This window comes from Hemitrygon akajei, chromosome 1, assembly GCF_048418815.1.
Source record: "Hemitrygon akajei chromosome 1, sHemAka1.3, whole genome shotgun sequence".
Lineage (NCBI taxonomy): Eukaryota > Metazoa > Chordata > Chondrichthyes > Myliobatiformes > Dasyatidae > Hemitrygon > Hemitrygon akajei.
Window position 1 is genome coordinate 218,099,233 of NC_133124.1, and position 25,723 is coordinate 218,124,955.

At 43.6% G+C, this 25,723-nt stretch overlaps 1 protein-coding gene across 3 annotated transcripts in view; it reads left to right on the plus strand.

The window, feature by feature from the left end:
• The first annotated feature begins 2,543 nt into the window (after window positions 1-2,543).
• LOC140735891 (metal transporter CNNM3) overlaps window positions 2,544-25,723 on the plus strand; it is a 33,025-nt gene continuing 9,845 nt past the window's right edge. Inside the window, exons 1-5 of one of the 3 annotated variants that reach the window (XR_012100833.1) lie at window positions 2,544-3,886; window positions 6,479-6,619; window positions 11,554-11,706; window positions 12,480-12,649; window positions 22,903-22,999. Coding sequence is in view for 2 of the 3 variants with exons in the window: in XM_073061473.1 (XP_072917574.1) it covers window positions 2,593-3,886; window positions 6,479-6,619; window positions 11,554-11,706; window positions 12,480-12,649; window positions 22,903-22,999 (1,855 nt within the window). In the remaining variant the exon portion in view is untranslated. The remainder of the gene's footprint in view (window positions 3,887-6,478; window positions 6,620-11,553; window positions 11,707-12,479; window positions 12,650-22,902; window positions 23,000-25,723) is intronic. The other 2 variants (XM_073061473.1, XM_073061480.1) reach the window with 2 other exon arrangements.

Here is a 25,723-nt window from a genome sequence, read left to right on the forward strand (position 1 = left end):
TTCTTGACTTTAATGTCCCAAACACTTGAAAAGTTCTTCATTAAATATGGCAGTGATTCTGTACACAGTGCTAAGCAAAGAGCAGGTAAACCCATTGAGTTCCAGAACATTCACAACATAAACTCCAAACTCTGTTCTTAAATTCCTCTTGCTGTTGTCAGAAGTGCTCACACCCACCAACCAACAGGAAACCAGCTATTCAAATGTTGTGACCAAGCCTTTCCCAACCTTTGTTTTAGCCCTTGGGGCACTTTCATACTTGCCAATGACTCGCGCTTGGACTAAGTTCTTAGTATAAATGTGGGTGATTCTGTATCTACAGGAGATAGCTCAGATAACATGAATCTAATGGCGTTCTATGAACGTTAAAGATACAGATTAAATTATGAGCTCTACTTGTCACGTGTACATGGAAATGTGCAATGAAATGTAACATTTGCATCAAATCGCATCAGCAAGGATTGTGCTGGGGGCAGCTGGCAAGGGTTGCCCCACATCCGGTGACAACATAGCCTGCCCACAACTTACTAACCCTAACTGTACATGTTTGGAATGTGGGAGGAAACACGCACAATCACGGGGAGCACGTACAAACTCCTTATAGACGGGGATTGAATCTGATTGCTGGCCACCGGCGCGGTAAAGTGATTTCACTAACTGCTATTAAGAGCAAAATGGTAACTAGGCAAAGAATAAGTCCCTTGAAATGTGTTTGAATACATGTAGAGCCACAGGAGATGGGTAAAGTTTTAAATGGCTATTTCTCATTTGTACTTATCATGGAAACAAAGGAATTAAGGGAAATAAATACTGAAAAATTGAAACACATCCATATTACAAAAGAGAGAGGAGTACTGACAATCTTAAGGCAAATAAAAATCCCCAAGGCCTGATCAAGTATATTCAAGGACTAGGGTGGAAAACAATTAGAGGGTGTGCCCAAATTAAGGGTGCCAGGGTGGAGTTATGCCTCCACCAAAGGACGTGTTCCCTCCGCTAGCTTGCAGGTCACTCTTGGGCAAGGTGTCGCACCTGCTTAGCCCCCCCCCCCCCCACCCCTCAGTCAGGGTCACATGAAGCCATGGGAGCAGGTGGTGCAGATCACAAGTCCTGGTTATGCGACCGCTGATGCCAGGGTATTGACTCTGAACAGGGTATTGATAATGGCTGGGGTCATCTGTCTGATCAAGACACTGCCCAGAAAAAGCCAATGGCCAACCACTGTAGTAGAAAAAAATTGCAAAAAAAAATAATGGTCATGGACAATGATCGCCCATGTCGTACGACACAGTACATAAAAATGATGATGGCGCTGGGATTTTAACCACCTCCTGTCAAGACTTTTGATGCTTTTATAACGTTACCCCTTAGCCGCCTCCACTCAATTAAAAAAAAAATCCCAATCTATTTATAACTTAAACTCTTAGGTCTGCAGCATTTTTATGAACTTTTTCTGTTCTTGTTCCAGCTTAATTCAATGTTCAAAGTAAATTTATTTTCAAAATATGTATGTATCACTGTACACAATCCTGAGATGTGTTTTCCAGTGGCATACTGCAGAATAATTACCATTACAGAATCAATGAAAGACTGCCCAAAGTGGGCCTTCAATCAGAGTGCAGAAGACAACAAACTACAAATGCAAAAAAAGAGAAAGAAATAATAATAAAAACAAATAAGCAATAAATATTGGGAACATGATGTGAAGAGTCCTTGTAAGTTACTCCCCTGGTTGTGGCAACATTTCAGTGATGGGGCAAGTGAAATTGAGTGTAGCTCAGAATCAGGTTTATTATCACCGGCACGTGTCGTGAAATTTGTTAATTTAGCAGCAGCAGTTCAATGCGATACATAATATAGAAGTTATCCCCTTTTGTTCAAGAACCTGATGGCTTAGGGATAATAACTGTTCCTGAACCTGGTGGTGTGAGTCCTGTGGCTCCCGTGTGCTTCTTCCTGATGGCAGCAGCGAGAAGAGAGCATATCCTGGGTGATGGGGGTCTCTGATGATAGATGCTGTTTTCTACCACTGCGTTTCATGTCGATGCTCAGTAGTTTGTGATGTGCTGGGTCGAATCCACTACCTTTTAGAGGATTTTGTAGAAAGTAGGATGTTAGGTCAATGTTGACACCTAAGTCAGCTGTCCTCTTTCTGTGCAAATGAAAATGCTTCCTATAAACCAGGCTGAATAGTTGCACAATAGAAAATGTTTGGAATGCAACTTCAAAGGGTAAATGGAATGGCTTCGGGCAAATGGGGATCGTCGGGTTAATTTGTACGGAGGTTAACCTGAATGCGACTGATAGAAACGCTGTGCATTAATGCAACGTTTCCCCTTCATGGAAAGAAACAATCAGTTCAACGACCCCCTGCACAAGTTTTCCCCTTTAAGAGCGACAGCATTGTACGGTGTTTACCGCGCGCTCTCAACCGCACTTGAATTGGTGGGTCCCCATCCCTTCAATCCGATTGGCTGGTCGCGGCGAGCCCTGTTTGCAATTCGATGGTTGTGTTGTCATTGAGATGCCTGGGCGGGACGTAATCTACGAGCAAGTTCGGTGGCAGGCGGCTCAGAGGTGGGCAGCCTCAAGATGGCGCCGGGACTGCGGAGCCTGTTGGTACTAGGCGCCCTGTGGAGCTCGGTGGCGGGCTCAAGTGAGCCCAAGGTCCACGTGGTCAGGCTGGAGAGCGGCGTCGGACACGTGTACATGGATGCCGGAGTTATCAAAGCGAGACCCGGGGCTCGCTTCGATTTGAGGGTCTTCGGATCGAACCTGAGGCGGGCCGTGTGGCCTTGGCTGGGCTTCTGCCGCGGCCTCACCTGCGACAACAGCAGCCTGGAGAAGAGCTGGCTGGGGCTGCTGGATGAGGAGAGGCCGGCCAACGGCTCGGTGCTGGTCAGCGTACAGACCGGCCAGACCAGCGCCGCCGGTGTGTATTACCTGTGTGCCCAGGACTCAGGAGGTCTGTGGACGGCCATCGGGGACTGGAAGACGCCGCTGGAGATCCAGCCGCAGGCCGGTGCGGGGGTTCTGACTGTGTGGGGTCAGATCCTGCTTCTGGTACTCCTGCTCTTCTGCTCGGCTCTCTTTAACCTGCTTCACCTCAGCGTCCTGTGGCTGGACCCTCTGGAGTTGCACATCATCCGCCACTACGGGTCCGAGAGGGAGAAGAAAAGCGCCAAGTCCCTGGAGCCCATCAGGAAAAGAGGCAATTTGGTTCTCTCTTCCCTGGTCCTAGGCAGTGTTTTAGCCAACTCGGCCCTGGGTGTCTTATTTTACCGGGCCTTCGATGCCATCCTGCCTGCTATATTTGTCTGTGCAGCTCTGATGTTCCTGCTTTGTGAGATCCTTCCCTATACCATCTGCTCGCGATATGGCTTTGCCATCGCCTCTAGGACCACCTGGCTGACTTGCTTTTTCATAATCATCACCTTGCCCATCTCCTTGCCCGTCGCCCTGGTGCTTGACTTGGCCCTGTGCCAGGATATCAGCACCTGCTACATCCGGGAAAAGATTCTGGACATGCTGAGGTCCAGTGACCCCTACAGGGAGTTTGTCAAGGAGGAGTTCAGTAGAGGAGCTTTGAGGACTAAGGTGGTGGAGGACATCATGACCAACCTGAAAGATTGTTTCATGTTGAGTGCAGAGGCCGTGCTGGATTTCAATACCATGTCTGAGATCATGCAGTGTGGACACACTCGAATCCCGGTGTATGAAGAGGAGAGATCCAACATTGTAGACATAGTATATGTGAAGGATCTGGCAATGGTGGATCCTGAGGACTGCACGCCTTTGAACACAATCACCAAATTCTACAACCACCCTCTGCATTTTGTGTTTAATGACACCAAGTTGGATGCGGTCCTGGAAGAGTTTAAGAAAGGTGAATATTTATGATGGTAGGGACAAATTCTTCCGCTAAGGAGGAGTTTCCCACAATGACATGAATTACAATATCTTGGTTCATTATTAAAATCCAGTATCAGTACAGAACCAATAACTTATTAAGTGCTTAAGAGTTTCAAAATGATCTGAAATCTGTTCCATATTCAGTGTTTGGTAACTTGCATTTGAGCAGAATTAGGCCATTTGGCCCATTGTGTCTGCTACACCATTTGATTTATTATCCCTCTTAACCATGTTCTCCTGAATCCTTCCCATAACCTTTGACCTCTGCTTGAAATATACCCAGTGGCTTAGCCTCCATACCTGTCTGACAATGAATTCTGCAGGTTCACCACCCTCTGGCTAAAGGTTCCATGACTGTTCTTAAGGGATGTGCTCGTATTCAGAGGCTGTGTCCTTTGGTCCTGGCTCCCCCACTATCTGGTCCACACATGTCCACTGCATCTAGGTCTCCCAATTTTTTGATAGGTTTCAATAAGACCCCTCCCACCCCCATTCTTCTAAGCTCTGGCAAGTACCAGTGCACAGCCATCAAAGATTCCTTGTACATTAACCCTTTCATTCCCAAGGTCATTCTTGTGAATCTCCCTGGACATGCCAGCACATCCTTTGGGATAAGGGACCCAAAACTGCTCTCAGTACTCATGCGACCTTATAAAACCTCAGCATTACATCGCTAACGTCCCCAAGTAGTAAACCCACTTGTCATATGCATTTTAAATTGTGTATATGGACAAAGTGGTTGGTATCTAATGTTTCTGTTTGAATTGTGAAGTTGTTTTGACTTCTCCTTTCAAAAGACCTGAATCTGTTTTAATCAGGGGCTTACTTGTGGTCTGCTCCAGTGTGAGAATGTTACTTCATTGAATGTTCACAGCATATTCTAGGATGGTCAGATCTCCAGTTGCTATCAAGAACTTGAATGTGGTTGACAGTGAATTTGCTTCGTGTCTTTTAAGAATTGCTGGCAACACAATGTGATGAATTCCATTTAGAAATGAACACTCGGACACCCTGACTCAGTTCAATCAAAAATAAGAGATGCTGTGAACAGCAGTGTGCAAACCAGGCATTTCAGTAAGCTTTAAAAAATTGTGTCTGGGTGGGAAAAGGAACTTAGAAAGTATCACGAGTGAATCTGCAGATACTGAAAATAAATAAAAACACAAAATGCTGGCAGAACTCAGCAGGCCAGACCTCCTCCCATAGATGCTGTCTGGGCTGCTGAGTTCTGCCAGCATTTTGTGTTTTTATTAACTTAGAAAGTACCCTTGTCATGGTGCTGAATTCTTCGTAGGAAATTGTAAATAAAAGCATCTGTGATGTGAATCTTAAACATGAGATTCTGCATATGCTGGAAGTCCAAACCAACACTCCTAACATGCTGGTGGAACTCTGCAGATCGGGCAGCATCCATGGAAATGAATAAACAGTCAACTGTTTGTTCATCTTTGAGGTAACTCATTAATTTTTGTCTCAGTTGGATTATTGCCCCTTGCACTTTACAAGTCTCCACAGCTTTGGTATGGGACAGGCTATTTTTCAGAATAGTTCCAGCAATGAGGGAGCTTAACTTTGCAAAGAGGCAAGAAGAGCTACAATATGCTGAAGAACAAAGCATATAAGGCCTTAAATGTAAAAACTAATGATCAAAATAAATAAGGAGTGGCTGAGTGTCTTAGGCCTCCGTTAGTCGGAGTCAACCATGGATGTTGCATCCTAGCTGTCTAGATACACAAGCCTGGGCAGTACAATATGGAGAGCGAGCTGTTCCCATGTAGCAAGCTCCCCATCTCCACACATCTGATGAACCCAAAGGAATGGCAAAGGCAGATACAGTCTTAAATATAATTATACAAACAAGGAGGTGAAAACTTTTGCACTGAATTGTAATCTGGAAATCAATGCCATAGTGTTGTAGAGGCAAATTCAAGAGTAATTTTCATCAAGTTAATACTTCTGAAGTGTTGGTAAATGTATGTGAAAGAGTAGGAGTTGGAGCCAATTGGTTCGAAGAACTGGCACACATTCAAGGCATCAAACATCCTCATTAATGTGATTTCTATGAAATTTGTGACTTAAAAAAAAACTTAGTACGGAAGCAATTGAATTGATGTATGGACACAGCTGCAGATGCTGGGTTCTGGTATAAAGAACAAACTTTTGGAGGGGTTTGTGGGTCAGGCAACATCACTGGAGGCAGAGGTTTTCACCTGAAATGTTGACTATCCCTTTACCTTCACAGATGCTGTCTGACCTGCCGAGTAGCTGCAGCAGTTTTATTCAGAAAACAACTAGCAGCTGTTTCCCAGTTTATGTGAGAGGCGTTGCAATATGCTTCCATCAAAGTTTGCACTCTGGATATATATTGACAAAATACACAAGGTCAGAACTTAATCACCAACTTATCGGAGACTGGAAGATCTCATTAGGAAAATTTAAGAGAGCGAGAGGAAGGAAGTAAAACTTTTCTCTGTGTTGATCCCAGCTCTAATTGGTTATTTTGCCGTATAGTTTTTGCCTTTGTTGTGTTTTGTAACAGTTTTCCACCTCTGTTTCATGTCCTGAGGCAAATCCCACATGGCAATGGTCCAGAAAGTGAACAACGAGGGGGACGGTGATCCTTTCTATGAGGTGATGGGTTTGGTGACGCTTGGAGACGTAATCGAAGAAATCATCAAATCGGAAATCCTCGATGAGTCAGATGATAGTAAGTTGTAAAGATTAATGTTTTAAGTATTTCAGTTAATCCACCTACAGCGGGCTTACAAACATCTCTAAAAATCAAAAGTCTGCAGGTACGGAGAATGTTAAAAAATCAGAAATTGGTGGAAACTTTCTCAGGGCAGGAAGCATCTGTAGAGACAGAAACAGTTAATGTTTCAAATCCTGAAGCATCTCAACTGAAATGCTAACTGTTCCTCTTTCCCTAGATGCTGTCTAATCTAAATGTATTTAGTTAAGCCCATAACCCCTGCTGGGGCATAGGCCAACAGCAGCTTGCCAGGGTCCTCTGTCCTGGGCTAGTCTTTCAAGTTATCTCAGATGTAGCTCACCTTCTCCTCCCTCTCCCAGGGATGAGGGAATTGGAACTTCTTTTGGCACTTCTGTAGCGCTGGGATTTTATGGGATGGGGTTGCTAGCCCCATGCCCAACCCTCCTCCCTTCACAGCCAATGGGACATTCCTTGACAAAGATTGATCTAAACATTTTTTTTATTGTGGCATCTATTTATAAGACCATAAGGTATAGAAGCAGATAGGCCATTTGGCCCATCGGGTCTGCTCTGTCATTTCATCATAGCTGATCTATTTCCCTCTCAGCCCCAACCTTCTGCCTTCTCTCCTCTCCCCATATCTTTAACCATATAACCATATAACAATCACAGCACGGAAACAGGCCATTCCGGCTCTCCTAGTCCGTGCCGAACTCTTAATCTCACCTAGTCCCACCTACCCGCACTCAGCCCATAACCCTCCACTCCTTTCCTGTTCATATACCTATCCATTTTTACCTTAAATGACACAACTGAACTGGCCTCTACTACTTCTACAGGAAGCTCTTTGTGCCCTGACTAATCAAGAATCTATCAACCTTTGCTTTAATTATACCCAATGACTTGACCAACACAGCTGGCTGTGGCAATGAATTAAATAGATTCATCTCACTCTGGCTAAAGAAATTCCTCCTTCATCTCCATTCTATACTGAGGCTGCGTCCTCTAGTCTTAGACTCCCCCACCATAGGAAACATCCACTCTATTGAGGCCTTTCAACATTTCGATGGTTTTCAATGAGATCCTCTCATTCTCCTGTGTTGTAGTGAGTACGAGCCCAGAGCCATGAAACACTCTTCATATGACAAGCCTTTCAATCCTGGAATCATTTTTGTGAACTTCCTTCAAATCTTCTCCAATGTCAGTACATCCTTTCTAACATGAGGACCCAATTGAGCCTAATGGACCTGTGCTAGTATTTGTAACTGCAAGTAATCTTCCTGCTTAAGCCATCAATAAATATTTCATTTCTTGTTCACTTTTCTAATTTTCTTTCATATGCATTCGTGTTCTGTTCCATGTTAAGACTTCCATTTTCTAATAATTCCAGGTTAGACTTTGTTCCAAATTCCTTTTATGTTTACTGGAAGCTGTTGTATACATCTGAACCTTGTACTCTTGACTGCATGGGAAAATATTCTCATGGCAGCACACACAAAATGCTGGAAGAACTCAGTAGATCAGGCAGCATCTGTGGAAAAGAGCAAGCAGTTGATGTTTCAGGTTGAGATCTGTCTTCAGGACTGGGAGAGATGCCAGAATGAAAGGGTTGGGGGGGAGAGAAAAGGGGCTAGTCGGAAAATGGTAAGTGAAGCCAGGTGCGTGGGAAAGGTCAAGGCTAGAGAAGAAAGAAACTGATAGGAGAGGGGAGCCGACTGTAGGAGTAAGGGAAGGAGGTGACCGGGGGGGGGGGGGGGGGTGCGGGGTGGAGTAATAGGCAGGTGAAAAGTGAAAGGTGAGGGGTGGAAGGGAAATTTTGTTCATCAGAAGGAGAAATTGATATCCATCCTATCAGATTGCAGGGTACCCAGGTGGTATAAAAGGTGTTGCTCTTCCACCCTGAAGGTGGCCTCATCTTGGCACAAGAGGAGGCCATGGGTCGACACGTCAGAATGGGAATTGGAATTAAAATGCATGGCAACGGAAATGGGAATCACATACTTAATCAAAAGTGTAGCTCTCCATCTAGCACAGGGGGGCGGTGGTGGTGGGGTTCCCAGTCTTTTTTATGCCATGGACCACTACCATTAAGCAAGGGTCCGTGGACCCCAGGTTGGGAACCCCTGATCTAGCACATTCCTTAAGATGAGCTTATCTTTTTTTATATTGCCAATTTTTTTTGTACAGTATGAGGCTAATGAACCTGTGGGCACCCAGTTCACAGTACCTAGTATATTCTAGGTAAGGGATGTAGTGTTACTTGTATATTGCTGTGACTAAGTAAATGCATCACTGTAATAATTAGCCAGATTTCTCAACAAATTTAGCTAAGGGCATAGTAAAAGTGTAAAAAGGGTAGATTATCTTCTAAATGGAGACAAAATTCAAAATATGAGGTGCAAAGGGACTTGGGAGTCCTTGTGCAGGATTCCCTAAAGGTTAATTTGCAGGTTGAGTTGGTGGTAAGGAATGCAAATGCAGTGCTGCCGTTCATTTCAAGAGGACTAGAATATAAAAGCAGAGATGTAATGTTGAGGCTTTATAAAGCACTAGTGAGGCAGTTTTGGTACCCTTATCTAAGAAGGGATATGCTGCCAGTGAAGAGGTTTTAGAGCATGTTCACGAAAATTCTAGGATTCAAAGGCCTGCCATATGAGGAGCGTTTGATGGCTCTGGGCTTTTATTCACTGGAACTCAGAAGAATACGTTGAAACCTATCGAATATTGAATGGCCACGATAGAGTGGATGTGGAGAGGATGCTTCCTGTGGTGGAGGAGTGTAAGGCCAGAGGACACAGCTTCAGAATAGAGAGACATCCATGTGGAACAGAGATGAGGGAGGAATTTCTTTAGCCAGAGAGTGGTGAATCTATGGAATTTGTTGCCAAGGCGGCTGTGGAGGCCAAATCATTGGGTGTATTTAAGGCAGAGTATGATAGATTCTTGATTAGTCAGGACGTGAAAGGATTCAGGGAGAAGGCAGGAGATTGGGGTTGAGAGGGGAAATGGATCAGCCATGATGAAATATTGGAAGAGACACGATGGGCCTAATGGCCTAACTGCTCCTGTATCATATGGTATGATAAAACTTTTATCCTGTATTATGGTATTGTACTTTGCGAAGGCGAGGCTGAGTAGGATGCTCCCAGTGAAAGGCGCCCGTAGGGGCCATAGGGGCAAGTAATTTAGGTTGTGTTTGGTTAGGTTGCAGTTGTAAATGGCCACGCTTGGAGTATTGTGTTCTGGTTTTGGCACCCTGTTCTAGCAAAGATGCCATCAAACTGGAAAGAGTACAGTTGAGATTTTGCCAGGATTTGAGATACTGAGGTACGGAGAGAAGCTGAGCAGGTGGTTAGCAATATTTTTCAGTGGGACATGGGAGAGGGAGGAGTGATCTTTTCAAGGTGTATAACATCATGAGAGGCATGGACTGAGTTTATGTGCACAGTCTGTTTGCCAGGGCTGTGAACTGAAGAGTTGGAGGAAATGCATTTAAAGTGGGGGGGAGGGGTGAAGATGTATTACAAATCTGAGGGAGTGGTCAGTACATCGAATAAGCTGCCAGAGGAAGTGGTTAAGGCAGGTACATTAAAATAAAAGTTTTAAAGGTTCTTGAATGGGTATGTGAACAGGGGTTCCCATTCTGGGGTCCCTGACCCCTTGGTTAATGGCAGGGGCCCATGGCATTAAAAAAGGGTGGAAACACCTGACGTAAAGGAATAAGGGCCAGATGTGGGCAAATGAGACCAGATTGGATGAGATTCTTGGGCGTGGAAAACCTGAGCTTCTGTACTGTATGACTCTGATTCTTAAATGCTCTTGAGAAGGCGATGGCTTGCAGTCATCTGTGTGGCAGTACTGATTCATCAAGGCTGAATGATTTTTAACTTGGGGATAATGTTCATTAATAAATCAAAATTGGGATGAGTGAGACACAGAAACGAGGTGATTTTCTGTGTCTGATGTCTGTTTAGTGGAAATCACTGATTTTGTAAATACTGTGGAAATATATCTAGCATTCAGCTCTTCAACTGTTGATGAGTGCTTGTGGCATGGGGGGTTGTCAAAGAACACAACCTACAACTGCTCTCAGTCAGAGCTGTTTGCTACTTTTCCATTCTGTCATGGTGCACAGCACTTTCTCTCATTTGGCCTCATTTCTTTGAGGGACAGAAATCAGCCTTGGCTGTTATTCCTGATGTCTTTGCTGTAAAGTGGAATAATACACTCAGTAGTCATTTTATTAGGTACGGGGATGGAACTTGGAGTGGTCGTTTGCTGCTGTAGCCTTCAAGGTTTGATGTTTTGTGTGTTCCGAGATGTTCTTCTGCATGCCACTGTTGTAACATGTGGTTATTTGAATTACTGTTACCTTCCTGTCAGCTTAAACCAGTCTGACCATTCTTTTCTAACTGCTGTCATTAACAGGTCTGCTGCTCACTGGATATCTTTTGTTGATCGCACCATTGTCTGTAAATTTTAGAGCAGGGGTTCCCAACCTTGTTTATCTTGTGGACCAATACCATTAAGCAGGGGGTCCCTGGACCCTGGGTTGGGAACCCCTGTTCTAGAGACTTGTGTATGAAAATCCCAGGAGATCCACAGTTTCTGGGATACTCAAACCATGGTCAAAGTCACTTAGATCACATTTCTTCCTTATTCTGATGTTTGGTCTGAACAACTGAACCTCTTGCCAGTGCCGGCATGCTTTTATGCATTGAGTTGCTGCCACATGGTTGGTTGATTAGATGTTTGCATTAACGAGCTAGTGTACCTAACAAAGTGGCCACTGAGTGTATCTTGCTGCCAGGGCTCCATAAAAGTATTGCTTGTGCAGATCCTCCGATACGATTTTCAGTACAGAAAGGATGTCAAGGTTTGAAGATAATTGTAATTGATTAAATCATTTTTTCTCTTTACCTCTGCAGCAGAAATCAAAGTGAAGAAAAAGCCTCCCCCAGTTGACTTTCTTATTGAGCGCAAGAAAGAAGACTTTTCTTTTTTTAAGGTGCCTGATATCGACCTAAAGGTCAAGATTTCACCTCAGCTTTTACTAGCAACTCAGCGCTTCTTATCCAGAGGTAGGGGGCAGTTAACTCTTGGAGCTGAGGAAAGCCTCTTTGGCTTCCAAAAATCTGAAAAAAAATATGCAGTATTTATTGAATTATATGAGGGTGAAGAATGGATCGTGAGGAGCATGCAAGCTGTCACATAGTCAGGTTTTTACTCTGGGTTGGGAAAGAGTTCATGCTGTGCTAACAGTGAAAGGTCTATTCAGATGCAAAATTAAGACCAGACTGATAACCAGTCTTCAGTACAAAGATTAATTTCCATTCCCATATCATTGCTATAAATGTAGCAACCTTAAACATTTTATTGCCAAATATTGACAAGAACAGGGGGACATGTGAGTATTGGTTAAATTATCCTGCCCTGAATTTGGAATGTAAACCTGACCCAACTTACCCCTTGTTTGGCTTTGATTGGTTAGATACTTGAGCAGAATTTTAACATTTAATATTGACAGAATTGCCCAGCGATATTCAGTGCTGACAGGGTTGCCTGGTGATACTTCCGAGGCAAGATCAGTCTGACGTTGTTGTGCCTGAAGGGTGAGGTACCAATGTAAACCAGAGCCAATTTATCTGTGAGAAATAGTTAGATCCTGTTTGGCTTGGATTGGTTAGATACACTCAAATGAATAACTGAGCAGAATTTAATGAAATCTGTGATACTGACAGGAGCCTAGTGATATTTCTAGGGCAAGAGCTGCCTGGAGGTGTGTGTATGTGTGTCAGTATAAAGTCGTTAAATTAGAAATTGCTGCTATAATGACTGCAGGCTGTCTTTGCAGAGGTGGAGCTGTTCAACCCCTCAAAGGTCTCTGAGCGAGTTCTTTTTCATCTACTCAAGCATCCCAGTGTCAACCAGGAGGTGAAGTTTGATGAAAATGATAAGCTGGCACCAGAGCACTACCTGTACCAACGAAATCGGCCTGTCGACTACTTCATTCTTGTGCTTCAGGTGGGTAGTAGTTCCTGCTTTCTGCTCTTGAATGCAAAGTGAAGCATCAAGATCCCTTCAAAATTGCTTCCACGTGATAACGTGGAGGTACGAGAAGCCTTACGTGCCATACCACCAGGTTCAGGAACAGTTATCACCACTCAACCATGAGGCTTCCGAAGCAGAGTGGATAACTTCACTCACCCTATCACTGTGGTCCCGTCTAATTCCACAAACTATGGACCCACTTTCAATGACTCTGCAACTCCTGTTCTCAGTATTATTAATTACAGTACTCTGCAAATGTTTTGGACTCCTTAGATTTTTTAATACAAATTATGCTCTAGGTGTTTATTTTTTTGTCTCCTGCATTAGTGTGTCAGGAGAAATGAATAATTTTTAGATTTCCAAAAGATTTAAATGTTACAGGCTATTTTAAAAAATTACAGTAAAGAAACAAGCATATTAAGTAATAGACCACTTTTCAAATAGAAACTTGACTGTCTTGTAGTTACATAGCCCAGTGCATGATTAAACAAAGATAACAAACAGGATGATGTAATGAGTTAAATGAACCAAACTGAAAGAATCAAACTGGGTGGAGGACCAAACTAAAAGGTAGGGTGTGGCAGATGTGACATTGTAACCTTCAAATCATCAGTTTTTACACCATGGCAAGAGTGAGCATAGCAACGAGGCTCAAGGTGGTCATCCTGCATCAGCAAGGTCTTTGCTAAGCAGAAATTTTGTGGCAGACAGGAGTTTCAAGATGTGCTGTCCAAGCTCTTGTGAAAAAGCACAAAGAAACGGGGAAGGTTGAGGATCAGAAACCCAGTGGTCACCCATCTGGGTGCAGCAGATGAGATGCATCAAACTGCTCTCTTCTGATTTAGAAGAAGTCCAGCACTGCTGTCAACTCTGAACTTGCAGAAACCCCTGGGAGAAGGCTTGTCAGAAGTGGTCTTCATGGAAGAGTTCCTACCAAAAATACACTCCTCTGAGGAGGAAACAAAGCCAAGAGACTCACCGACGCACAAATACCCAAGGACTGGGATGTCGAACAATGGGAGCAAGTGCTCTGGTGTGATGAGTCAAAAATGTAAATTTTTCACTCAGGCAGGAGGCAGTTTGTCCACAGAAGAGCCAAAGAGCGCTACATGGATGAGTGCCTGCAGCCAGCAGTGAAGCACAATGGAATATCTTCAAATGGAGTTGGTGATCTGGTCAGAAGTAATGGAATCCTCAATGCTGAGAAGTTCAAGCAGACTCTCATCCATCGTGCAATGCCATCAGGACGGTGTCTGATCTTCATTCTGCAACAGCACAATGACCCCAAGCACACAGCTAAGGTCATAAAGAACTGTCTTCAGCAAAAAGAAGAAAAGGAATTCTGCAACAGATGGTATGGCCTCCACAGAGCCCTGATCCCAATGCCATTGAGGCTGTCTGGGATTACCTGGAGAGACAGAAGCAAGCGAGACAGCCAATGTCTGCAAGAGAACTGTGGCAAGTTTTCCTAGATGTTGGAACAACCTACCAGTTGATTTTCTTATAAATCTGCTTGTCAGTGTACCTAAGAGAATTGATTTCAAAGGCAAAGGGTGATCACAACAAATATTGATTTAATTTAGTTTTTTGACTGTTAATACTGGTTATAGTAAAGTTTTTGATTTAGAAAAAAGTCATTTAATTATTTTTGAAAACATTACCACTTTACAAATTCTTTTACATGTGCCTAAGATTGTTTTGCACAGTACTGTGTTTACCTACTATTATTTTGATGTTCTTTCAGTATTTACACAATTTTGCGCATAGGATGTTTGTTTGTCTTTGTGTGTAGTTTTTCATTGATTTTGTTTCTTTATACTTATTATGAATGCCCAGAAGAAGATGAATCTCAGGGTAGTATATGTGATATATAGGTACTTTGATTAAGCATTTATTTTGAACTTTGAATCTCTGATCTGGTTCTGTCCCTATTCTCTTTCTAGGCTGTCATTTCAAGAGGACTAGAATATAACAGTAAGGAAGTAATGCTGAGTTTTTATAAGACATTGGTCAACAACACATGGAGTATTATGAGCAGTTTTGGGCCCCTTATCTAAGAAAGGATGTGCTGGCATTGGAGAGGGACTAGGGAAGGTTCATGAGAATAATCTTGGGAAGGAAAGGGTTTGATGGCTCGGGCCTGTACTCACTGGAGTTTAGAAGAAAGAGAAGGGATCTCATTAAAACTTAGCAAATATTGAAAGGCCTTGATCGAGTGGATGTAGAGAGGATGTTTCCTAGAGTGAGGGAGTCTAGTATCAGAGGACACAACCTCAAAATAGATGAGATGTCCTATTAGAATGGAGATGAGGATTTTTTTTATTTTAGCCAAAAAGTGGTGAATCAGTGGCATTCATTGCTACAGATGGCTGTGGAGGCCAGATCATTGGGTATATTTAAAGCAGAGTTTATAGTAAGTGTGTCAAAGGTTATAGGGAGAAGGCAGGAGAATGGGGTTGAAATGGATAATAAATCACCGATGATGGAATGGCAGACCAGACTCAATGGGCCATGTGGCCTATTTCTGCTGGTATGTCCGATGGGCTTATGGTAAATTGTATTTATAATCTAACAGGAAGGTAATAAGAAATTTTACTGTGGGTGTCTCTGTGCCAAAACCGAAAAGGTAGCCAGGGTTTTTATTCTAGATCATTCTTCAATCATTGTTAATGAGGTGCAGGTGGCTCGTCAGTTTGCACAGTATCATGTAGAACAGGGGTGTCAAACTCACATACACAGTGGGCCAAAATTTAAAAATCGGTACAAGTCGAGGGCCGGACTGGTTGAGCGTTTATTGCAAAACTTATTGAAATGAATTTATTACACATATTAACCTGGAACTAACAAAGCTTAGGTTATTGCCTACAAAAACAACATTGAACATTAAATAGATAAAAAATCAGTTGCATTTATTTCTTATGGCTTTATCTGCAGCTTTTCCGGAGTAATTTCTAATGAAAACATTTTTCCACAGGCCAACACTCTGTGATTCACACTAGTCTAAGCCAGATACTTGGCATCTCATCTTGGATGCAAGTTCATCAATGTTTGGAGTCAGGCTCTGAGCTGAGGAAATCCTCAGAATTGAGTGAAGGTGTTCATCAGAAAGACGACTCCTGTGTGATGTTTTGTTTATCTTCATCAAAGAGAACAGTTGTTCACACAGATATGTGCTGCCAAACATAGAGAGCATTTGAGCAGCTTGGGTACGCAGCTGGGGCATTGTGTCGGGAATGAAACGTAGAAACTGTGCAGCGCCCACCGAGTCATACTTTGCCTTGAGTGTGTCACTACATTGGAGTTCAATCAGCTCCATTTGTATGTTGGTTGGTGCGCTTTCCACGTCAGCTGCAAGTGGATTACTGAGCAGTTCAAACCTGCTTTTTTGGGCTTCAAAGTCAGCAAATCACCGTGTGAAGTCGGCACCAAGTATGCTAAGTTTTTCAGCAAACTTTGCCTGTGGGAACACTGCGGTAGAAACCTGCTCTTTCATAGTTTGGCAACACGGAAAATGACTCAAGTTTTCTTGCTGCATCTGCGTCTCCCACAGGTGCAGCTTGGTTTTAAAAGCCCTCACTGCAGCGTACATGTCTGTGATCACACGACCCTGCCCCTGAAGCTGCAGGTTGAGCGCATTGAGATGGCTCGTGATGTCACACAGAAACGCCATTTCACAAAGCAACTTTTTATCCTGGAGCTCTGTTGTGTCTTTCCCTTTGCTTTCCATGAACTGACAGATCTCCTCACGCAACTTGAAACATCTTTTCAGCACTTTTCCTTGGCTTAACCATCGCACCTCTGTGTGATAGGGCAAATCATTATATTCTGAACCCAACTCCTCCAGAAACGACTTGAACTCGCGGTGATTCAAACCTTTGGCTCTTATGAAATTAACTGCTCGTGTTATAGTGCTCATTATATGTTCCATTTTCAAGGCTTTGCCACACAACGATTCCTGGTGTATGATGCAGTGATAAGCTGTCAGCTCACCTGCGCCGTTTTCCTCCCGCATCTTCTCCCGGATCCTGCCCACCAATCCACTCTTTTGACCGCACATTGCGGGCGCTCCATCTGTCGTCAGTCCCACAAGTTTATCCCAAGGCAGCCTCATTATAGAGTAAGGCAAGCGCGAGCAATGCACTGGCAGTGCATTGTGGAATTTGTATTATTAGTGGTGCATGCAATATACCGGTGGGCCAGCTCTAATAGAAAAAAAATTTATTCATTAATGATATTCAGGAAATAAACCAGGGAAACCGAATAAACACTAAAAACCCTGAAAACCTGGTACCTGAATAAACTCAGCATTAGCCATATCATACGCCATAGGCGCTTCGATTACTGGGGCCAGCTTTAATAGTAATTAGATATTATCTCGCGGGCCAAAGATAATTCCACCGCGGGCCGGATTTGGCCCGCGGGCCTTGAGTTTGACATATATGAGAAGCTGACCTCCATTCCTGGTCTTTGTGTAGCTGCAGACCTTGTATTTATGCTGTGTTTGGCATGTACTTTGTAGGGGTGAGGAAAGGCTGGACATGGAATGAAAGAATTAGGCTTACTGAAGGCACAGATGCAGTATGATTCAGGTTAGAATGGTACAGTAGCATAGCGGTTACTCTAATGCCTTTTGAAGGTCAGGGTACATTTATTAGCGAAGTACATATGTCACTAAGTAGTATCCTGAGGTTCATTTTCTTATGGGCATTCACAATAACTACAAAGAAACACCTTCGAGTCAATGAAAACCTGCATACAACAAAGAAGGGCAAAGAACCAATGTCAAAGGACAACAAACTGCAGAAAGAGGGGGAAAAAAAATCAAAATAATAATAAATGTTGAGAACATGCAATGTAGAGTCCTTGAAAGTGAGTCTGTAGCTTGTGGAGCAATTTCACTGTTGGGCTGAGTGAAATTGAATCACTGAGCAGGCCTCATTTCCTGCTGCTGCCTGTCAGGAGTTTGTCCCTTCTCCCCATGACTACATGGGTTTTTCCCCCGCATTGCAAAGATGTACAGGTTAGGGTTAATGAGCTGAGGGCATGCTATCATGGCGGTGATATTTACAGGCTGCCCAGCACAATACTCACTGATTTGACGCAAACAACGCATTTCACTGTATGTTTCGATGTACATGTGACAAGTAAAGCTAGTCTTTTAAAATCTTTAATCTTTAGATAAGCGGGCATGATTTTTGGAGGGCAATCTTACTGAACAAAGGCAGGGTTGGGCACAGCTCTTGTGTGGAAGAACAGCTTGCAAAAAATACTGAGACTTGGGGTCCCTGTAGGCGGCGCGGCACGCGGCAGCAGTGGCCTTTCAGATCTGGTGCTACTTTAATTTAGTTTTTTAATTTAATTTTAAGGCACAATTAGGCTTTAGGGCAATGGATAACAGAGTGACTATCTACCATCGCCAGTTACTGCAGAGATTGCCCAAAAATGAACCTTCATGAAAATCTGCTGGTTAGATTACGCGACTTCGGCTTGCTGACAGAATCAGGCCTGCAGTCCTGGGAGTCGCCTGCTGGTGGTGGCCGGAGGTGGAGACAGCGTAAGCGGTGTGCGAGGAAGCAGAAGTGAGGCGAGCGGGCAGGAGTCCGTGTCAGGAGAAAAGTAAGCGCTAGCTGGCCAGCCCTCCTGTCCATTCTGCTCTCCAATGTCTGTTTGCTGACGGAATCAGGCCTGCAGTCCTGGGAGTCGCCTGATGCCGGTGGCCGGAGGTGGAGACAGTGTAAGCGGTGTGCGAGGAAGCAGAAGCGAGGCGAGCGGGCAAGAGTCCGTGTCAGGAGCAAAGCAAGTCCTAGCCGGCTGGCTCTCCAATGGACATTAAATTGGACTACATCTGTGGCAACAAAATACTTGGTGTGAGTACAGAAACGGATGGAATCCCAGGTGCTGCCATACAGCTGATTATTTATGTAACATCGGACTACCAACCTACTGACCTCTGCTGTGCCTATTGTCTTGTTTATTATTTATTGTAATGCCTGCACTGTTCCGTGTACTTTATGCAGTCCTGGGTAGGTCTGTAGTCTAGTGTAGTTTTTGTGTTGGTTTACATAGTGTACAGGCAGTCCACGGGTTACGTACGAGTTACGTTCCGGAGTCAGTCTTTAAGTTGGATTTGTACGTAAGACGGAACAAGTACATCGGTACGTATTATTTAGCGTCCGTTTGTCAACCGTTTGTCATAGTATATATTTTACCTTTGTATGCATATAAAACTCTTAAGAAATGTGTGTATTCCAATAATTAAACCACTGTGTTGCTTAGTAATAATTGTAGCTTTCATCGGGGCAGGGCGTTTCACACGCTCCATTATTCTCACTTTATCCATTATCCTTTAAAATTGTTCCGATCGTTGACTGATTGTAGTCTAACGCTTTTCCAATGACCAATGGCATTTCACCTCTTTCCAAACGCTTTATTATTTCCACTTTATTTTCAATCGCGATCGCTTCCCGTCAATGGAACAGAAACACTGCGGGCGGTGGGTCCTGAGCTGTGCCGGCTCCCGAGGTCCGCTGGGTCCTAAGGACCACCGCACTGAGACAGGCTAAATGGGACAAGTGGGGGCTGTGCTGGGTTTGGGTATTTGATCCTCCACAATATTCCACGTGGGAATTTAAACTAGAGGTGGCAGTGTTTTTTTTTAACGAGGTCGAGTTGTGAGCTAGACATCAACCCAGCACGGATGGTACGGGAGTGTCTGGATCGACATCAACCTGGCACGGGAGCGGTTGTCACTGGATCGAACTTGGGAACCCCGGCGCTGATCTTACTGCGCCGCCAGCCAACCGGAATGGAGGTGGGGGGGGGGGGTGGGGCAGGGTCAGGGTGAAAAATTTAAGCCAAATACAAAGTTAAACGCTCAACACAGTGTCAATGGCAACGACTTAAAATGGCGGATGGCGTTCTCTTTCCCCGGTTCGTAAACACGAGTTGTCTGTAAGTCGGACGTTCGTAACTCGGGGGCTACCTGTAGTTTTTGTATTGTTCATGTAGCACCATGATCCTGAAAAATGTTGTCTCGTTTTTACTATGTACTGTACCAGCAGTTATGGTCAAAATGACAATAAAAACCACTTGACTTTGACTTTTTGAAGAATTTAATAAGTCTAGTGTGAAAGAAACGTAAAGTATGATTGCGAATACAAGTGTGAAAATCAATGTAATAGCTTGAAGTGAATGTTAAAAGTAAGAATACCATTCCCAGTCAAAAGATGAGATGATCTTATTGAGAAAGTAAGGAGGCATGGGATCCAAGGGGATATTGCTTTGTGGATCCAGAACTGACTTGTCCACATATTCTGCATGGAGGTCGGTGACCAGTTGAGTGCCTCAGGGATCTGTTCTGGGACCCCTACTCTTTTTTATAAATGACCTGGATGAGGAAGTGGAGGGATGGGTTAGTAAATTTGCTGATGGCACAAAGATTGGGGGTGTTGTGGATAGTGTGGAGGGCTGTCAGAGGTTACAGTGGGACATCGATTGGATGCAAAACTGGGCTGAGAAGCGGCAGATGGAGTTCAACCCTGATAAGTGTGAGGTGGTTCACTTTGGAAGGTCAAATATGATAGCAGAATATAGCATTAATGGTAAGACTTGGCAGTGTGGAGGATCAGAGGGATCTTGGGGTCTGAGTCCATAGGACACTCAAAGCTGCTGCGCAGGTTGACTCCAGTTAAGAAGGCATACGGTGCATTGGCCTTCTTCAGCCGTGGGATTGAGTTTAAGAGCCGAGAAGTAATGTTGCAGCTATATAGGACCCTGGTCAGACCCGGCTTGGAGTACTGTGCTCAGTTCTGGTCGCCTTGCTACAGGAAGGACGTGGAAACCATAGCAAGGGTGCAGAGGAGATTTCCAAGGATGTTGCCTGGATTGAGGAGCATGCCTTATGAGAATAGGTTGAGTGAACTCGGCCTTTTCTCCTTGGAGTGAAGGAGGATGCGAGGTGACCTGATAGAGGTGTACAAGATAATGAGAAGCATTGATCATGTGGATAGTCAGAGGTTTTTCCCCAGGGCTGAAGTGGCTAGCATGAGAGGGCATAGTTTTAAGGTGCTTGGAAGTAGATACAGAGGAGATGTCAGGAGTAAGTTTTTTTATGCAGAGAGTGGTGAGTGCGTGGAATGGGCTGCCAGCAACGGTGGTGGAGGCGGATACGATAGGGTCTTCTAAGAGACTCCTGGATAGATACATGGAGCTTAGAAAAAGAGGGCTATGGGTAAAGCCTAGGTAGTTCTAGGGTAAGGACATGTTTGGCACAGCTTTGTGGGCCAAAAAGCCTGTATTGTGCTGTAGGTTTCTATGGAATTGTTAATTGCTCTGTGGCTTGCAGTCTAAAATCACAAGCGGTGTCGTTCTTGCGCGTAGCCTCTTGTACAGAATGCTCTGTGCACGTAATATGCTGCCTATTACCAACTGTAAGACCTAGGATCAAAATTCGGTCCCTTGGCCTATTGCGTCTACTCTGCCATTCTATCATGGCTGATCTATTAATCCTCTCAACCCCATTCTCTTGCCTTCTTCCCCTAAACTTTGACACCCTTTCTAATCAAGAACCTAGCAACCTCAGTATTAAGTACATACAATGACTTGGCCTCCACAGCCAACTGTGGCAATGAATTCCACAGATTCCCCACAATCAGGGTAAAGAATTTCCTCCTTTTCTCTGTTCTAAATGGACGTCCTTCTATTGTGAGGCTGCGCTGTCTGGTCGTAGACTCCCCACTATAAGAAACATCCTCTTCATGTCCACTCTATCTAGGTCTTTCAACATTTCTCTATCTAGGTTTCAATGAGGTTCCCCCTCGTTCTTCTGAACTCCACCAAGTACAGGCCCAGAACCATCAAACACTCCTTGTACGATAACCCTTTCAATCGAGGAATCGTTCTTGTGAACAACCTCTGAGCCCTACCCAATGCCCAAAACTGCTCACTTTTTTTTCGTAGCAGGGTATATGCATCTGTCGTATTCCTCTCAGACTTGAGCAGATAGACTGCCCAGTGGAGACTTAATTTTTCTGTGGAATTGGTAATCTGTAAAATTAGCCCTTTGTCCAAAGTCTTGTTATATCTGTTGTCATTCCAGTGTGACCCGTGCAAAGATGTTTGGCACGTCCCCGTTGACATGCTGTTTGAGCTCAAAGGGTTGGCATTGTGCCGTGAACGGTTGGGCATTGAAGAGTGCAGTAGGACAGAGGGATCTGGGAACACATAGCCGTACAGCCTTGAAAGTGATGTCACAGGTAGAGAGGGCCGTAAAGGGATCCTTTGGCACATTGGTCTTCATAAATCAGAGTGTTGACTACAGGGGATGGGATGTTACGTTGAAATTGTATAAGACATTGGTGAGGCATAATTAGAAGCATTATGTACAGTACTGGTCACCTACTTACAGGGAAAATAACAATATGATTAAAAGAGTGCAGAGAAAATTTACAGGGATGTTGCTGGGACTTGAGGACCTGAATTACAGGGAAAGGTTGAATAGGTTACAAATTTATTCCCAGGATCAGAGGAGAATGAGGAGAGATCATATAGAGGTATATGAAATTATGAGGATGTAGATGAAATAAATACAGTATTTGCAGGCTTTTCCCCTGAGGTGGGGTGAGGGTAGAACCAGAGTTCATAGGTTCCGGGTAAAAGGTGAAATATTTAAAGAGAACCTGAAGGGCAACGTCTTCATTCAGAAGGTGGTGCAAGTATGGAACGAGCTGTCAGCAGAAGTGGTGGATACAGGTTTGATTGTAATATATAAAAGAATAGACACACAATGGATAGGAGCTGTATGGAGGGCAATGGTTTGGTGCAGGTAGATGGTACTAGGCAGAATAACAGTTTGGCAAAGGCTAAATGGGCTGAAGAACCTGTTCCTGTGCAGTAGTACTCTTATTCTATTAAATAGTTTCCTAGAATGACGAGATTGACTCTTGACCTCGTAGATTACCTTGATATGCTGGTACCATATTGTTTACCTGTACTGCACTTTCTCTGTAGCTGTTACACTTTAATCTGCATTGTTATTACTTTACCATGTTCTCAGTGCGCTGTGCAGTGATTTGATCTGTATGAACAGTATGCAAGACAAACTTTTCACTCTATCTTGTAATGTGAGAATAATAGGCTAATTCCAATGTAATTTAAACTTTAAACTTTACATCATGTTGGAATTTAGCACAGTATTAAGACAATGGGTCACCCTATTTTATCTACAGGGCCGAGTGGAGGTGGAAATTGGCAAGGAGGGTCTGAAGTTTGAAAATGGAGCCTTCACATATTATGGCGTTTCTGCACTAACTGTCCCTTCGTCTGGTAAGGTTTCAAAATGTGCTTCTGTTTTAGAGAAAAAGATAGCAGATACCAATGTTCTGAGTAACTGGAGTAATTTGTAAGGAGGAATCTGAATGAGAAGCTTGTTGGAGGGTGTGTTTTCTGACTCTCTGTCTCTATCTTACTGATTTATGCCCTGCTTTGGGTATCTGTTCAATTTTCTTGTCGGGGGAAGGTGATATATTGTAGGACAGATGCATACTTCTTAAAATGTGCATGTGATCTTTATTAAAATATCTACAGAAGTTCTGTTGCAGTCATAAAATTAGATATCCTTAATTTTTTATTTATTTAGGAATACTGTACAGTAGAGGCCCCAATGGCCTGAAGAGCCCATGCCACCCAATTACACCCATGTCAACAATTAGGATGATAACAGATAGAAAAATTAGCCCATGTGGTCCATCAACTCTGCTGCACCATAGTATGATGCCTAATAAATTTCCCTGTCAGCCCCAATATCCTGCTTCTCCCCATATCCCTCCATGCCCTGACCAATCAAGAATCTGTCAACCTCTGCCTTACATATATGTAAAGACTTGGCCTCCACAGCTGCCTGTGGCAATGAATTCCACAGATTCACCACCCTCTGGCAAATAAATACCTCCTTATCTCTTCTAAAAGGACGCACCCCCCCCTTATTCTGAAGCTGTCCCCTCTGGTCCTAGACTCTCCCACCATAGGAAACATCCTCTCCACTTCTACTCTATCAAGGCCTTTCACCGTTCGATAGATTTCAATTTGGTCACCCCTCATTCTTCTGAATTTCAGTGAATACAGGTCCAGAGTCATCAAACGCTCTTCAGGCCGTTTAATCCTGAAATCGTTTACTTACTAACCTGTACACCCTTGGAAGGTGGGAGTAAACAAGAGCACAGAGGAAGGCAATATAGTCCTGTCCAGAAAACATACAAACTCCTAACAGACAGCAGTGAACAGAACGCCTTTCTTTATTTTACCAAAGTCCATGATCATACACTACATCCCATCTGCCACTTCTATGCCCATTCTTCCAATCTGTCCAAGTTCTTCTACAAACTCCCTGCTTCCTCAAAGTTTGAGGTAACACTCCACCTATGTTTGTATTGTCTGCAGATGTGGCCACTAAGCCATGAATTCTGTCATTCAGATCATTAACATGTATCATAAAAAGTAGAGGTCCCGATACCAACCCCTGCAGAACACCACTTGTCACTGATAGCCAACCAGAATGGGCCCCCTTTATTCACAGTGTTTGCCTCCTGCCAATCAACCAGTCTTCTATCCAAGCTGGTATCTTTTCTGTGATACTGTTGGCTCTTATCTTTTTAAGCAGCCTCATGTGCTGTACCTTGTCAAGGGCCTTCTAAACAACATCTACTGACTCTCCTTTGTCTATCCTGCTGTTATTTCCTCAAAGAATTCCAACAGATTTGTCAGGCAAGAATTCCCCTCAAGGAAACCATGCTGAATTGGCCTACTTTATCATGTGCCTCCAAGTACCCAAAATCTCATCTTTAATAATGGAATCCAACATCTTCCCAACCACTAAAGTCAGGCAAACTGACCTACAATTTTCTTTCTTTTTAAAGAGTGGAGTGACATTAGCAATTTTCCAGTCCTCCGGAACCATTCCAGAACCTAGTGATTATTGAAAGATCATTTCTAATGCCTCCACAATCTCTTCAGCCACCTCTTTCAGAAGCTTGGGATTTAGTCCATCTAGTCCAGGTTATTTATCTACCTTCAGACCTTTCAGCTTCCAGAGCACCTTCTCTTTAGTAACCACAGCAACAGTCACTTCACCTCCTTACGTTCTCGAATTTCCAACATACTGCTCGTGGCTTCCAGAGTGAAGGCTGACACAAAGTTCCTCCATCATTTCTGTATCCCCCATCACTACCTCTCCAGCATTGTTATCCAACAGTCCAATATTCATTCTCTTAAAAAATTAATAAAAATGAAAGATTTATTTAATATTAATAAAAAAAAACTTGCATGTAGCCCTGCAAATATTTGATGGGACTGTAGGGGGAGCTTGACTCTGTACCCAACCCATGTTGTAGCTGCCCTGTGAATATTTGATTGCACTGTGTAGGGGATTAGAATGTGAACCCTGCTCAGTGATCTGAATCATCATCTGTTCCTGTGTGTTTAGAGTACATTCTTCTCACAAAATTTCATTGCATTTACTTTGCACATTATGTGGCATCTTAGCAATCATTTGCAGAAAGGAAAATGCCATCACAAGACAATTGCATTGTCCATTAGATATCACCAAATGTAGTTCTAAATTGTCCTTGGATTAAGCAAGTTAAAACCCTTCAACCTGACTAATGTTAACATGAAGTACCAAGAGACAGGACTATCATTAGTTGTAAAAGTGGTATAAATAAGGGGTTTAATTAAGGGCATGTGAGAAAATACTAAGAATGGTTAATTGATGCTATCTTTATAACAGTCTGATTTCTATGGGTTGTACATATAGTGGCACTATAGGAAAGCAGAGACCCCCACCACCCAGGTCATGCTCTCTTCTTGCTGCTGCCATCAGGCAGAAGGTACAGGAGTCTCAGGACTCGCACTGCCAGGTTGAAGAATGGTTATTACCCCTCAGCCATAAGGGTTTTGAATAAAAGGGGATAACAATACTCATTTGCCCCATCATTGAAATATTCCCACAGCCAATGATCTCACCTTAAGGACTCTTCATCTCATTATCTCGAG